Source organism: Perissodus microlepis, chromosome 3, assembly GCF_051167445.1.
Source record: "Perissodus microlepis isolate ML-2025 ecotype Zambia chromosome 3, ASM5116744v1, whole genome shotgun sequence".
NCBI lineage: Eukaryota > Metazoa > Chordata > Actinopteri > Cichliformes > Cichlidae > Perissodus > Perissodus microlepis.
In genome coordinates, this window is record NC_140463.1 from 45,474,208 (window position 1) to 45,491,005 (window position 16,798).

The following is a 16,798-nucleotide window of genomic DNA, read 5'->3' on the forward strand; positions in this document are numbered from 1 at the left end:
GCTGGGGCCAGCATTACTAAGCAAGTTCGTGATACCCAGGATATCTTTTTCTTATTTCAAGTCACTTATCCAAACATCAGCAACATCAGTAACTGAAGGTGGATCAGTCAACCCAGATTCTCCCATTCTTTTTATGAGGATGGTCACATAAAACTGTGCAATTTGATTAATCATAGACACGGACTAGTCTACTTGCAGCAAAGCAGTATAATTTACAAATGAAGAGACTATATTAAAAATATTGAAAGATGTTAAACAGATAATACATCTGCAAGTTGGTACATAAGAATGTGTGATTTAAACTTGTTTACACATGGAAGGAAAAAGAAGGGAATGCCGTTGTTCCCTAAGAATCTCCATTTCTTATTGATGCTTGTCAGATAAAGACAAATACTATCTCCAGAACTACAGTCCTTTCTACTACCTAAATACTGAAGTTCTAAGGATTTTGTTGGAAAGAACTGATTGGTCATTATGTTGTGGTTTTGTACATGTTCGTGTCTTTTCTAAAGGATAACATGCACCAGAGCACATTAGGCCTGCAGCATATCTTACCATGGCGGTGTACCCATTAAGAAGATAACCTTTGTGTTTACCCTGAAAACCAAAGGATAAACCTGACAGTATCACACTTGCCTGACTCAGTCTCTAGGTTTGCTCTACAGGCCTCTGATAACTTCTTCACTGATATATAGTTTTAGAAACTGTCATGGTCCTGGGTCATTTTGACCCAGCGTTTTGTGTTTCCTTGAAGTTCATTTTTGTGCCTTGTGTTTATTCTGATTTTGTATTAGTTTAGGGTTGAACCTGAAGTTTGGTGTATATTCAGCCCTACCTGTGTCTGTCCTCGGTGCTCTGTTCATGTCCCCGTGTTGTGTTGTAAATCAGTCTGTGTGTTCCTGCTTTACTTTGAAGGCTCGTGTTCTGGATTTCCTGTTCTATTCTGAAGGTCTGTGTCTGTTGTCATTGTGTTCAGCTTGTGCCCTCCAGTCATCATGTGTATTCAGATCAGCTGTTCTTCCCTCCTGTGTGCGATTACCCGATTACCTTGTGTGTGTATATATAGTGGGTGTCGGTCTGTGTTCGTTGTCGGTTTGTCTGTTCCATGGTGTTTCGTTCCTGTCTCTGCCTCTTTCTGCACCGCACCCCTTTTGTATGCTCTCAGGTTTGTCATTTAGTTCTTCCAGTTTAGGTTTCTTCAGTTGTTTTCTCATGCTTCGCTGTCTGTTTCTGCCACTGTCACCTGTAAATAAACCCTCACTCATATCATCAGTCGGCTGCCTGCATTTTGGGTCCTCCTTTTCCTCCAACACCACACGGCTCACCCCGCCAGCCGTGACAGAAACTGTGAGAATTAAGGTTGCAACCAAACAGAACATTTTCTGTTTCTTGTGCAACGATGATTAATACTGGTTCTTGAACATATGTCAGTGTTTTGCAAGGATCCCAATAAGTTAAGGAAGAGAGTACTTGAAAATACAAGTACAAGGACTTTATTTTGAATTTACTTTGAGATGGGTGTTGAAGGCTATAATAAACACAGACGAAAATAAAATTTGAACTGCTTAAGGTTATTTCAGTTCACTTAAGTTCAATTTAGTACTAAATCACAATAACAGTCACATTGTAAGGTAAGAACCCTACATTATTCTGGAGAAAACCTCAACAATCAAGCAACCCCTAGACAAGTTTGCAGTTGTAGAAAGGACAACCTCTGGCAGGGCCAGGGCTCAGGGAATCCTGGCTATCTATCAAAAAAAAAAGTTAAGTAGTTATATGGCTCCACTGGTATATAAACATGTGGGGAGAGTGAAAGCTGAGTGGTGAAGAAGTGCTTAGTTCATCGCATCAAGTCTCTTAGGACTTTGATCCTAACGGGTCATATGTCTAGCCTTAACTGTTAGCTTTATCAAAAAGGAAAGTTTTTCTTAAAAGTAGAGAGGCTGTATGTCTCCTGAAAACAAACTGGAAGCTGGTTCCACAGGAAGGAGGCCTGCTGAAAGTTGAAGGCTCTATTTGAAGGATTTAACTGGGTGCCGCTGAAGAGAAGCTAATATTGGACAAGAATGAACTCGCTTTATCATCCCTGTCAGTACTCTGGCAACAGCATTTTGGATTAACTGGGGGCTTAGTGAACTTTAAGAATGACCTGATAATGATAAAAAACAAAAGTCCAGCATAAAAATAATGAATGCAGATATAAGACAGAGATATTGTGCAGAAGAATGAAACAAGTTCTACATAATTGTTTAATATGCACATTGAAGGACTTATCCTGGTATGGTAATGCCAACCAGATTCAGAATGTAATTAAACATATAATAACCTCAGTTTTGTCTGAATATTGGAAGGAAATTATGGGACATCCTTGTGTCTTTAAAATATGCCAGTAGCCAAAGTATATGACTTGTGTCATCTGGCTTCGCAAATGAATCATACTGGGTATTATCTACGTAGCAATAAAAATGTATGCAGTGTTTTCTGATAATATTTTCTAAGGGACGCATGTATAATATAAAAAAGTATGGATCCCAGCACAGAACCCGGTGGAACTCCATGACAAACTTTGTGGAGAAGACTATCAGCTTACATGAACAAAATCTATCAGGTACATACAATTTAAACCATTGGAATGTATTTTCTTTAATACAATTTTAGTAGGGATTAACAGTTTAATCTAAATTTATGTTGAAAAATATTGTGATCAACAGTATCAAATGCTACAGAGTGACCTAACAGGACAAGCACAAAGACATGTCCTTTGTTCGAGTCCATGAGATTGTCATTCATTTCAGGTTTTAAATTATACACAATCCAATAAGAACCTATGGCGCCAGAATAGAAAAGTCTCTTTGAAAGTAGTAATACTCATTAAGCGCAGAACTGGGGGTTACAATAGTATAAAGATGAGAAGATGGGGCTTCGTAAAAAATTACACTTACTAACATTTTTAAAACTCACTAATTAACTCTAATACAACCAAATTTCCCCTTGTGGGACAATTAAAGGATTATTCTATTCTATTCTATTCTATTCTATTCTATTCTAATGGGTTACAGCTGCTCCACATAAGTCAAATACTAGACCCCAGTCTAGTATTTGTCTCAAATTTGTCACATTGCACAGATAAACATGTAGACGAAGTAGACGAACTGGCATCCCTTACATCAGAGGAACTACAGGGAGTGCAGCCTGATGTGCTTCACAGAGTCGTGGCTAACTGCGCTAACTCCGGACTCACACGTAAACATGGATGGTTTTCATCTGATCCGGGCGGACAGAACAACGGAGAGTGGTAAGAAGAGACGAGGGGGTCTGGCTGTGTTTGTGAACGATAGATGGTGTAACTCTGGGCATTTATCTATCAAAGAGACGCTATGCTGTAAGGACATTGAGCTGCTAGCGGTTAGCATGAGACCGTACTATCTACCATGAGAGTTTACACGCGTGATTATGATAGCTGTGTATGTCCCGCCCTCAGCTAACGCTGCAGCAGCCTGTGAGGTCCTGCACACTGTAACCAGCAGACTCCAAACACAGCACCCTCAGGCCCTTTTCCTGATCTCTGGGGACTTTAATCACATCTCCCTGTCCTCCACTCTCCCCACCTTCACCCAGTATGTTACCTGCCACACCAGAGACAATAAAACATTGGACTTATTGTATGCCAACACCAAGGAGGCATACAGCTCATCACCTCTTCCTCCCCTGGGGGGCTCAGATCACAATCTGGTTCATCTCCAGCTTGCGTATAAACCTCTGGTACACAGAGAACCAGTTGTGAAACGCACAGTAAGGAAATGGTCGGCAGAGACTGAAGAGGCCCTGAGGGACTGTTTCCGTTCTACTGTGTGGGACAACCTCTGCAGCCCCCTGGAGGATGACCTCAACAGCATCACAGACTGCATTACGGATTACATGAACTTTTGTGTGGACAACACAGTACCCATCAAAAAGGTACGTTGTTTTTCTAACAACAAGCCATGGATAAATCCTGAAATTAAGGCTCTCCTCAAGGAGATGAAGAGAGTCTTTAGATCTGGAGACAAACAGGAGCTGAGAGTTGTTCAGAAGAAGCTGAAATGGAAGATAAGGCAAGGAAAGGAAAACTACAGGAGGAAGATGGAAGAGCAGCTGCAACAGGACAACATCAGAGGGGTTTGGAACAGCCTGAGGACAATCTCAGGACAAAAACCAACCCCCCAGGCTGCAGGAGACTTGGGATGGGTGAATGACCTAAATAAATATTTTAATAGGTTTGATCAAACACCCACCCCTCCCACAGCATCGTCCCCCCTGCTGCAATCGCCTTCATCTTCAGGGACTGCCTGTCCTTCATCTCAGGACTTCACACCTCTCAGCTTCACACCTCCCAGCTCCCAGTCATTACACCCATCCCCGGCTTCTGTGGACTCCAACATACACCCCCCTCCCCTGAAATCCACTCTTTCTATTTCAGCACTTCAAGTGAGGAATGAGCTTCGCAAGATCAAGGTGCGGAAGGCTGCAGGTCCAGATGGCGTCAGCTCCAGGCTCCTGAGATGCTGCGCAGATGAACTGTGTGGCATCCTAGGTTATCTGTTCAACCTGAGCCACTGAGTCACTGGGGAAAGTACCACAGCTGTGGAAGACCTCCTGTGTGGTACCGGTACCAAAGACCTCCCATCCCAAGGACCTCAGCAGCTACAGGCCGGTAGCCCTAACATCGCATCTGATGAAGACCCTTGAGAGGTTGGTGGGGTGGCTGTAGGTGGTAGAGCAGGTCATCTACTGATCGGAAGGTTGGTGGTTCGATTCCCTAGGCTGCATGCCAAATATCCTTGGGCAAGGATGCATCCATCAGAGTATGAATGTGTGTAAATGTTAGCTATAAAGCGCTTAGAAAAATGTGCTTGTGCAAATGGGTGTGAATGGGTGAATTCGCTTTGAGTGCTCAGATGAGTAGAAAAGCGCTATATAAGAACCAGTCCATTTACCATTTAAACCTGGTGAGGTCTTCATTGGATCCGCTGCAGTTTGCTTACCAGCCTGGCATTGGGGTGGAGGACACCATCATCTACCTCCTGCACCGAGCTCTGACTCACCTGGAGAAGCCTGGAAGCACTGTGAGGATCATGTTCTTTGATTTCTCCAGTGCTTTCAACACCATCCAGCCACGACTTCTGAGAGACAAGCTGGAGCTATCGGGAGTGGACCACCACATGTCCCAGTGGATACTGGACTACCTCGCAGAACATCCACAGTATGTGAGGTCACAGGGCTGTGTCTCTGACATGCTGGTCTACAGTACGGGGGCTCCACAGGGAACTGTGCTGGCACCATTCCTCTTCACCCTCTACACTGCAGACTTCTCCATCAACTCCCCAGAGTCGTCAGAAGTTCTCTGACGACTCTGCCATAGTCAGCCTCATCACAGGTGAGGACGACTTAGAGTACAGACAGTGGACTCTGGACTTTGTTGACTGGTGTCAGCAGAACCACCTGCTGATCAACGCCGAGTTGGTGGTGGACTTCCGGAGACGCAGACCCACCACACTGACACCGGTGAACATCCAGGGAGTGGACATTGAGATAGTGGACTCTTATAGGTACCTGGGTGTTCACCTGAATAATAAACTGGACTGGAGCCACAACACTGATGCTCTTTACAGGAAGGATCAGAGCAGACTCTACCTGCTGAGGCGGCTGAGGTCATTTGGAGTCCAGGGAGCGCTTTTAAAGACCTTCTATGACTCTGTGGTGGCATCTGTCATTTTTTACAGTGTTGTATGTTGGAGCAGCGGTTTATCGGCAGCTGAGAGGAAGAGGTTGGATAAACTCATCAGGAAGGCCAGCTCTGTTCTGGGATGCACCCTGGACCCAGTGCAGGTGGTGGGAGACAGAAGGACTCTGACCAAAATAACACCTCTGATGGACAGAGTCTCCCACCCCATGCATGTAAATGTTGCTGAACTGCAGAGCTCCTTCAGTGACAGACTGCTGCATCCTAGATGCATGAAGGAGCGTTTCCGCAGGTCCTTCCTCCCTGCAGCTGTCAGACTGTACAATCAGAACTGCTCCCAACAAACATAGATGGAGTTATTTTTATTTAATTTAATAACTGTACAGTACTCTCTGTATATAGTAACCATTGTCCTTAATGTAAAAATGTAAATATGTAAGAAAAATTGTGTATGTTTCTGTTCTGTGTCCTGTGTACTGTTTGTTTGTATATGTGTCTTTTTGGCTGCTGTTACAACCAAATTTCCCCTTGTGGGACAATTAAAGGATTATTCTATTCTATCTTCTATAATGGCTTCTTAGAAGTTAAGTTTCCCTTCAGCCTTGTTCATTCAGTCATTTGCTTATGGTCAGTCTGGAGACTTTCTTAGAATATGATCTAAAAACATTTACCTCTTTTGCTGCCTGAAGCAGCAGTGGTCCTCCGTCTGTCTATACTACTTAAAGTCTCTTAAAGGTGCTGAGATCTGCTTCAGTCAGCTTTCATTTCTTCCTCTTCCTTGGTGCATTCTGTAAGGGCCAGACTCCAAAGCACACTTGACCACACTGTGAGAACACTTGAAGTCTTGCTCTATTTGTCTCAAAGACCATCACAGCATCACAAAGTGCTTCAATGTAGACTATTCCCTTTTCAAAGAGCTCTCTGCATGTTCCCATTTTAAAATGAGGAGGAATTTCAAACTGAATTCACATTTTATACCCACATTTGAGCTGGCAGACTGGATTTATCAGAAATTAATCAAGCATTCAAGCACAAAATATTCTGTTCAGAAAATGCAAGTAAATATCAGTAATTTGCCAACTTAATCAAAGAAAATTAATATGCTTTAAAATTTTGTTCTGTTTTATATTGTAAAACATTAAATTTGATGAAAATGAAACAAAATTTGAAAACAACCAAATTATATTTTAACATTAATAATATAATTTCATTTAAAGAGCTTGAACAACCAACAACATTGGTGGATTAACATTACACAAACATAAAAAAAATAATAATTTTGGTCATTGCCAAGTGGTAGAAAGAGGGGGGGGGGAGGGCAAGACAGGGTGTGTGTATATAGCTATATATATATATAACTAGTATGCACAGTATTAATAGTCTCAAATAGAACAATATAAATAGTTTTAAATGGCTTTCACTGGTAATATTTGACCAGCTTCAATATTTATTATGAAATCAATGAAATAACATCAAAAGCACAAAATGCTATCTATCAGTAATGCAAATTCAGTGACTTTATTTACAGTGCAGGAGAGAGTTGTGCTATTTACAAAGTCTTTCAGCAGTTCTTAGTTCAAAAGTCTTGTATTTACAAAATCCAGCAGAGGGAGGTTCAGTGAATCCAGAGCATCTGATCTCCAGTGTTTCCAGGACAGAATCTCTTCTCTCAGCCATGCAAAACACTCTCCACAGGTAACCACAGCTAACATTTGAAATCTTTGTGCTAACAATAAGAGACTTACAGATGGGCAAGGCAATCACTACGACAGTTGGACAACACTCAGACAGAGACTGAAGCTCAGGTCCCAGCTTAAATAGCAGTCAGCTGATTGCCAGCTGATTCACAGGTGCTTGATTGCTTGAGGCACATCAGGGCGAGGGCTGAGATCCCAGGAGGATCCTGCCCCCCTAAGGTAACGTGGAGTAAGCAGACACATATACACAGAGCAACAAGCAAACACACCAAGAGGTAGAGAGAGAGAGGTTGCTGTGATGGTAGATTTTTCGGTTTTCCTGCAAAGCACCATCTTCTTTTATACATAAATCTCCAGATGGCAGGAAGGAGGCATCCTGTTTCATTTATTAAGAGCAGCAGATTTTTCTTTTAAGAGTTAATAAATATGTGAAAATGACTCCCACCAGGGATAAAACAAACTTTTTAGCAAATGCAACAACTTAGACGAGAGGGGTAATTTACATCCCAAGTACAACTATGCATTGCATTTTGTATGAAAACTGTGGATTCCTATCTTAACAATCATTAATCTATTAAAGTTAACCAAGGTAAGCAACCTTCAATAGATTGGTAGAGCTGATGTGAGGCAATATACTTAAAAAAAGAAACTTTGCTCAGACATATTGCCAATAAACAGCAAGCAACAGGACTGTTAAAGCAAACCTGAAAAACCTGCTTGGATAGGAATCTTTTCGAGGTCAGGTGTTTCCTATCCTTTCAATGCTCACATTGGTTGTAATGCACAGGGGTCAAAGTTGTGGGAAACTACTACAGAGTGTTTTATAATAAGGCTGTCATCTCATCCCAGAGAGAAACAGAAAGCAGAAGAAAGTAAATGGCTCTTATTGTCACTTGTAATATTTCACAGTTTTCACGATCATATATCTTCCAGTATGTCTTCTCCTAACTCTAGTCTTCATATTTTATCTCCTTTTTCATTCTTCTATTCATCTGTTTTCTTTTACCATTTCTCCCATCTGAATTAAGCTTCATGTTACTCATTCATGTAAAATAGGCATTATTGTAAAATTATAAGTTCAAATGTGCAGCATTCAAATACTATTGAGTCCCTCTTTCCCATCTTTTAAAGGTCAGAAAGGCATTTCTGAAGGAGTTCCTGTTAGTGTGTTTCCTCTCTTTGCAAATATTAAATGAACTGGTTCACACACCCAAGCAACTATGATTTATACCACCAGTGCTAACTCACAAATCATCCTCTCTGCAATGTAAAAATTGAGAGATTGTGGAAGGGGTGCCACATAGGAAGAGAAACACCCTAAGTGCTTCCTTTTTTAGACTTAAGTTACATACTCAAGTAAGAGTTGGCTCTGGGTTTTAGACCCCTACAATGAGAGCTATATTATGTAATTCTTACTGTAACTTGTAGATTAAACATTTTTTTGTTTTTCTGTGTATAACATTTGGTTTTGACTTAATAGTGGCACAAGATTAAAAGTTATGGACTCACAAAAGTTTTCAAAATTCATATTTTGGAAACCATGAAAAATGGCTCCAAAATCTTAACCTTTAAATATTGGCTACCCATCCAATATTTACTCAGAAACACCTGGAAAACAGAGTGACCATTTAACCATACAATATAAGAGCAGATTAAACTGGCAAAAAATTGCTGACCGCTTGACTTAATACCCCTCGCCAAGTGCCATCATATAGCCAGTGGCCTATTGCTTCAATTGGTCTTTACAAAACTTTTACTTTGATCTTTACAAAGCTTGGTCCTAATTGTCTAAGCTTACTGACTTTACTGACTATTGTTTTTCCAATAAATGGTTTCTGTGCAATTTTGTCTGTCTGTGAATTGTCTATGTTTAACTAAATACCAAGATTTCTTCTGGTGGTTTTATTTTTTTAGTTTATTTGATTTGTTTTTGTTTTGTTTTTGTTTTCTATATAACTATTGATTATAGGAAACTGAGCTCCATACCACTAATATCATAAAGATTGTGGTCCTCCATTCAAAAGTTTATATATGTGGCTAAGGTTTTACATACATACACACTGTAAATGCATGTTGTTAGAGTTTTGGGATCTGAATTTAGCCAGTCATATCAGCTATAACAGGAATAGCAGAGACCAGAAGTCTTCCAGCAGGTGCACATAAATCACACAAAAAATATCACATTAAAATTAATCTGCCTTTAGGCTGGTCTAGCTAAATGTGTTCCAGTGGACCTTGTTTTTGTGATGCTAGGTTGTAAACTTTGTGTTTGTCATTCTCAATAAAATGAAAAAGCTGTTTATTGAAATTGAACTGACATTGCAAGGCTGACAACTAAAAAAAAAGTAAAATGTTTAAGAATAGGTGAAGAAAACAGCTTGTATAATAATAATAATAATAATAATAATAATAATGAGAAGAACAAGAAGAAGAAGAATTTATGTGTATAGCACTTTTCAAAACAGAGATATATATGTACAGAATATAAGTGTACATGTTTGAACATACAGACACAAAAACAGACACGCACTTTTGTTCCATCATACACACATACTTGCATGCATGGTTGCAAACTATGGCCAAAAAATGAAGGTGAAAAGATTAAGGAAACACTAACCTATAAAAAATGAGTTTTCAGCAGTTGTTTTAAAACAAATAACAGAATCTGCTGTTTTAATAGTCTGAGGAAGGCTGTTCCACAGTTTGGGTACAACAATGTCAAAGGCTCAGTCAGAGCGAGGGACAGTTAGGAGACCCTGGTTAGACGGTCGGAGAGGCCGGCTGCATTGATAAAATCTTACAAGCTCTGCTACATAAGCAGGGGTGTAGAGCCTTATGTTAGTTAGTTAGATAGGTCAAGGAGGACATGGGACGTTTTCTCATTGGTTTTCTAATAGATGGGAACAAGCAGCAAGACTCTTGATCAGGTATACCTTAAAGTATATATAGTAAAAATAAATACAGAAAGTTAAAAAAAACAACAACCAAAACTGCAAATGTCAGGTAGACAAAGAATTAGCTATTGGAATGGACATTTCAAATGCCCAGTGTTTGCTTAAAGCCTGATTGGAGACTAACAAGAGGAGGAACATCCTAAAACCTGGCAAAAGGAGTATTTCGGCATTGCTGTGCATTGGTGTCAACGCAAAATAAATTACATTGAGGTACATGCCAATGGAAATCTATTAGAGTGGATTAAACAGGTGAACTATATGCTGAAAGGCTACTTGCTTCTTGCTTCTGGACATGTTATTCCATGTTATTGCTCTCTGTCCCTCCTTTCTTGGATACTCTGCTGTCCAGGGTAAAAGTCAGTCTTTAAAAAGAAATCTGTTAAAGTGGACACAATACCATACTGAAGGTAAATATGGACGTGCTTTCTGATATCAGGCTAACAGATGGATAATGAGTTCTCTTCTTCTTGTCTCTGCAGTCGCTTTTCATCATCCACTGTTTAAATTGTGGTGACCTCTTATATTTGTATGATGGGTGTATAACCCATTCCATAGACATCTGACTAGCAGTAACTGGACTGAGCCCAGAAGCAAACTTGGTTTTGTAGATGAACCACATTTGTTGGCAGCTGTTTTTGTAAAAACAGAAAGATATCATACCAGACTAGACTTTCTGGATAACAGACAATAGACTTGATTTTGAATTGGCTATTAATGACCACTTTATTCCATTCAATCAAGTTAAGTTTTATGTATTGCACAAACAATTACGTACCATTGGCAAAATTTTGAAATGTCATTTGCATTTAGTACGACCAAATAATTTTTAGAATACTTTTAATATTTTTTTAAATGAGAAATATATATTTTACCTGCACCATGTATAGAGTATGAGACGTATGTGTATCATCCCAGCAACGAAAAACAAGCAGTGAGTGATAATTATTCTAATGCTGAAAGAAATGTGACTTATTTATTACTTATTAATGTGTAACTTATTTAAAGTAATACATACGATTTTTTAAGTAAATTGTTTCACGTGGGTAGTGTTTTTTCTGAAGCGTCCTCTATGAGCTCTCTCTTTACCTACAATATGACTGATATTCCTTACCCCTCATAACTCTTTTCCTACCTTGCTTCCCCTTCCCCTCACAGTCTGCTAATTGCTTGTAAAGTCTCTTTATAGGAAAAGTAACAAGGTTTTAAATCTCCACTGTGTCTTTACTGGCCAGGGGGATATTTTACAGACTACATTATGCAGTTATAATCAGATGAACTGTTTAGTTTACCACTCACTGAAGGGCAGACAGAGCAAATGCACTTTTGTATACATCCGTGTGCTTTTAAAAAGGAGCATATGAACATTTTGATGGTTTTAAAGTATACTACGTTAACATGAGTTAGGATAAGTGCATTTTCCAGGAAGTGCTGACCAGTGAAAAAAGGGGTTGTGGACAGTGACTGTACATTATAACATATTATCCATACAGCCATACATTTTCTGCCTATCGAATTCAGGGTAGTGGGAGGGGCTTTGTCTGGATTGGCTAAAATAAAATTAGCGTAGAAATCAACGTGTACATGCTGTCCAAAATTATGATTGAATGGTTTAGTTCTAGATGGTCTACCCCTGCAAACTTAGACATATAACATTGGTAATTCCATAAAAACAGTGGAAAGCATTTCTTAACCTTTGATTTTTAATTTAAAAGATTAAAATGATACACTCAAACTTAAATGTTTCTACATTTACATCCATCCACCACCCTAAAAGGTTTGAGTCATGAATAAAAATGTTTTCCTGGGTTCACCATGTTATGTGAACATCTAAAACACACATCATTTGACAGAATGCAGCGAATTTGTGCGGTCATGCCATTTGTTCCATGTTTTATTTCTCCATATTTTCTGTCTTGCTCCAATATTAAAATTAGAAAATGTAAAAAAAGGAAATATATAAGTGAAATTCTAAAAACATTAAAGTGACAAATTGTTATTATTAAAAAAACATATTGTATTGACTGTGCTTTACTGCAGTGTTGCTTGGACTAGTCATATGTGGTTTTAAGCTTGAAGTCTGATCTACATCTGACATGATTGTCTTCTGTGTTCCAGGTCTGTATCTGGTGTGGATGTGGATCCTGATCTGGTGCACATGGAGATGCAAGATACAAGTGGAGGTGCAGTGAGCTTCCACTAGCCCACTCATCTTGTTATAATGTTAGCACTTGGTCAGAGAAGATCAAACTTTATTAGAATTTCTATAAGTTGATATAAATCTAGAGGTAAAATAAAGAACAAGGTTTAGCTTTGGTCCAATTTTATACAACGAATAGCAAATAGCAAAGAGACTTGAAATTTGAAATGCTACCAGGTGTATTCTTACTTGGGTTTAAAAGTATGTTATTAAAATACAGTAACTGGCACTATCACAAGCTGATGGGTAGAGGACCAAAATACAGGATTTTAAACAAAAAGGTGAACTTTTATTAGGTTGAATGCAATGCCTACAGCCAAATCCGAATACAAGCAGAACTCTAAGGTCTTTGCAGGGAAACAGGCAAAACTAAGAGCACACAGAGGAAGATAAAGACTACAGACAAGACTAAGGAGAAGCACAGGACTATATATACACTTTAACTGGAAACAGGAGGGTAATGAGACATAGGTGACAGTAATCAAGACAATCACAGGGGATGAAGTAAAGCTTAAAGGAAGACACAAGAGACAACTAATTTTAAACTGTTAAAATAACAAAGAACCCAACTAAAGGCACAAGAGAACTCACTCTGAATTCAGGGAAGGACAGAATTAATAATAGCCTTAAGGCAAAACCAAAAGGAAATAATTAGTGCTGTGAAAATTAACATGTTAACGCAAATTCATCTGCCATCACGGTCAACGCGATAAAAATTTTTTTTAACGCAATTAACGCATCTGGAGTGCAGAATGACTCAAAATCCCTAAAATGTTTCTGTCAATGCATTTCGGGTAGTTTGTCTAAATAGAGTTACCTTTGCACATGCGCAAATGGGCAGCTGATCTGGTAGTGATGGGCAGCTGAACCAATCAACTCAATATGGAAGATGATAAACGCACATTGGCCCTCTCAATGGAAATTTGAGTATTAAAGAAATAACAAGACGGAACAGTCAACCGACATAAAGTATTATGCAAATTGTGCAAGAAGGAATTTTCTTTTCACCGAAGCACTTCCAGCTTAAAATATCACACTGACGTGGAGCATACATTAGCCGGGGATGCTGCTAGGACTTTGGCTAACCACTCACGGAGAATCGGGGACTCAGTAAGTCTACCTCAGACATGTTGACTGACACAATTGCCAAGTGGATTGCAACAAACTGCAGACCTATTAATATCGTTGAGAACACGCACTTTACATAGCTTTGGTTTCTCGTTTCAAGGATTTGAAGTGCCTCCCCAAGACTGACAGAGAGAGAGGATAAATGTTTACATTTTTGTAGTTTTTTGTTAACATGAAATGTTCAAGATGTTCAATAAACATGTTAAGTGCGTACATTCTCCCTTTTTTCTCGAGTCTGTTTGCTCATGCAAAATTAAATGCGATTAATATAGAATAAAAATGAATGATATTTAATTGTGATTAATCAAAATTAATCCACTGTAACCCTGTGATGAATCAGATTAAACATTTTAATTGTTTGACAGCACTAATATATATTATATATTAGTGTATACTTACCTATTAGTATATAGGTTTTTAAAAAGTTTCACAGAAAATAACCTGTGTTAAAAGATGCAAGAAAATTATTTAAATACTCTTTGAATTGCTATTGCTATTGATCAAGTAATTGCTATTAATCGTGATTAATTACAGAAAATTGTGAGATTAATTAGTTAAATATTTTTAATCTATTGACAGCACTAGAAATAATATTAGAAAACTGAAAAGCTTTATGAGAGTAATAAAACCCAGGCAGAGATCCTAAAAAAAAAACCCTCAAAAATCTAAACCTCAAAAAATAAGAATTAAAACTTCATGCAATAGAGTACAGAAATACCTAAACAGAAACTCAAACTCAGATATATTAACTAAGGATTCAAAGTCAAAGGCGTAACCAATCTTAGGTCACATGACAATCAAAGCAAAACCGTCACTGTGCCTCTTTAGTAAATCTGTAAGGAGTGATTTGGATTTGCACAGGCCAATATGGTCCTATGCCGGATTGATGGTAATGAATTTTGTTTCTTGAAATATCCTTGCCAGATATGACTGATGCCTCATTCAGTTCAACTATGACATGAGGATCAACTTCTCTTTAAGAATTCTTGAGGTAGAGGATAATGTGTTTTACCTACCAATAGGCAGCGCTAGCACTACAATGTAAAAGCAAGTAAAAGAAGAGATGACCGAATGACCTTGGTGTGGGAGTGTTGGTAGTGTTTATGTGTGAGGGGTCAGTGGGGAATTAATGGATAAGCTAAATACTCAGGGTCCCTCAGGGCAACACCAGTGAATTTGGATTATCATATCTCCTGAGTGACAGGCGAACACCTCCACACAGAGGGCCAAGAGGGTAATAGAAATGTGTATTTGAGATTGTGCATTTGTCAATGAAGGTGGCAAATGTTCAGATTCTTTATTCACATCTTGACTTCATCTTCTCTCAGTCTCCCAAACTATAATCCTAAATTCTAAACTATAACCTCTAAATAAACCTGAGCAGGCAAAGTCAGATAGGAGTGGCAGACTCTGAAGGGCACAATGAAGGATGTGTTTATTATATTTGCTGTTCCATTCTCAATAAACCTCCCTATTATAAATGGCCATTAAAATCTGAACCTCTTGAGGAGGAGACGAGCAATCTTGTAACCCACACACAGAAAGATGCTGCCTGCATTGTGAAATCTGTCGGGCTGAACAAAGCTCCCTGTGTTTGTGGATAGTGAAGATGAGAGGCTGTCTGTCTGGGCTGACTGCCCAGTTACGGGAGCTCTTCCTGGGGCACATGGCCTCATCTTTCTCATTCTCCTCCCTCTTCCTCTCCTTGCTTCTGTGCCCAGATAGATAGTTGAGGAAGGCTGGAGCGATCAGGCATGCTAAACCAATCTGTTCACCCTGTTCCCCCAAATCCTCTGCTCCAACCCTGTCATGCGTAGCATGGCCAAGGTTAAACAGTGGCATGCTACCAAAAAGGACACAGGAGAGATGAGGAACTGTGGCCCTGCCCTCAGCTCTCAGGACTGCTGTCTGATGTTTGAGAAGGGCTGGAGGGGTGGGAGGAAAGTCTCCTAGGAGATGGGGTGGTCGATTGATGGATGAGCCATGTGTGCACAGAGATGCTAGCTGGCAGTGTGTCTTTGTATATTAGTTTGTCATTAGGGAGATTGAAGGGCAAGAAAGCATGAGAGTATCTTGTTCATGCACATATTGACGCTGTAATGTTAGGAGTACTGTAAATGTGTACATGTCTCTACAAGTATCACATGTATTGCTTTCTGTATTTTTTAAATAAGCACCACAGTGTCAATAATATCCCTTTAGCTATGCCCTGTTTCCCTGTTGCTGTTTTCCTCGACATACCACCCAATTTCACCATGTGAGTGGTATGTGAGGACAGCAAGTGGCATGAAGAAATGAGTGTGCCACAAGCTGGAATTGAACACTTAGTCCAATCTAATAGTTTTTTAATGAGTTCTCCACCGTATGCTGCTTTGATTAAATGTCTGGGCTTTTCAATAAATTAGCCACTCCATTTATTAGACCACACACCTCCTGAACAAAGACAAAGCAGAGGAGGAAAAGTACAGTGCTGATGAAAAGAATTGACTCAGTCATGTGATATGAAGTTGCGTCATCCTGAGGCTGAACTGATTTGAATTTTCTTTCATGTAGTTGTATGTTGATTTTATTCTACTAAGATAATACTTTAGAAAAAAAGTAGTAAAAGACATCAATATAAAGGAGATAGGATGTACCACATGTGAATGAAGGTGACTTGATATGGTGCATTATAACACAGACATCTGTAAAACTGTCTTTTATGAATTTTTAAACCAGGTAGATTAATATCCATTCTGTTTAGCAAAGGACATGGAGAAAGAGTCATCCTGTCTCTGTCATATATATATATATACATATATACATATATATATATATATATATATATGTATGTATATATATATATATACACAAAGTCAAAATGAGATATGCCCTCAAAGGAGGTTGAGAATGACCATGGTAATATTCTGTGGAACTTCCACATACAGACAGACAAACGGGTGATGGGTAACCAACCAAGAAATAGTAGTGGTGGACAAGCAGAGGAAGACAGTCATAGTGTTAGATGTAGCGATACCAAGTGATAGCCACATCAGGAACAAGAAACACAAGAAGAATGAAAAAAAAATGCAAACACCAGGGCTGAGAGAGGAGCTAGAGA

General features: G+C 39.2%; 1 protein-coding gene across 4 annotated transcripts in view; it reads left to right on the forward strand.

The window, feature by feature from the left end:
* Positions 1-16,798, forward strand: part of sorcs2 (sortilin-related VPS10 domain containing receptor 2) — a 355,461-nt gene that overhangs the window by 278,711 nt on the left and 59,952 nt on the right. For all 4 annotated transcript variants that reach the window (XM_084924623.1, XM_084924624.1, XM_084924625.1 and 1 more), the window contains one exon: positions 12,489-12,553. In XM_084924623.1, the coding sequence (XP_084780749.1) occupies positions 12,489-12,553 (65 nt within the window). The remainder of the gene's footprint in view (positions 1-12,488; positions 12,554-16,798) is intronic.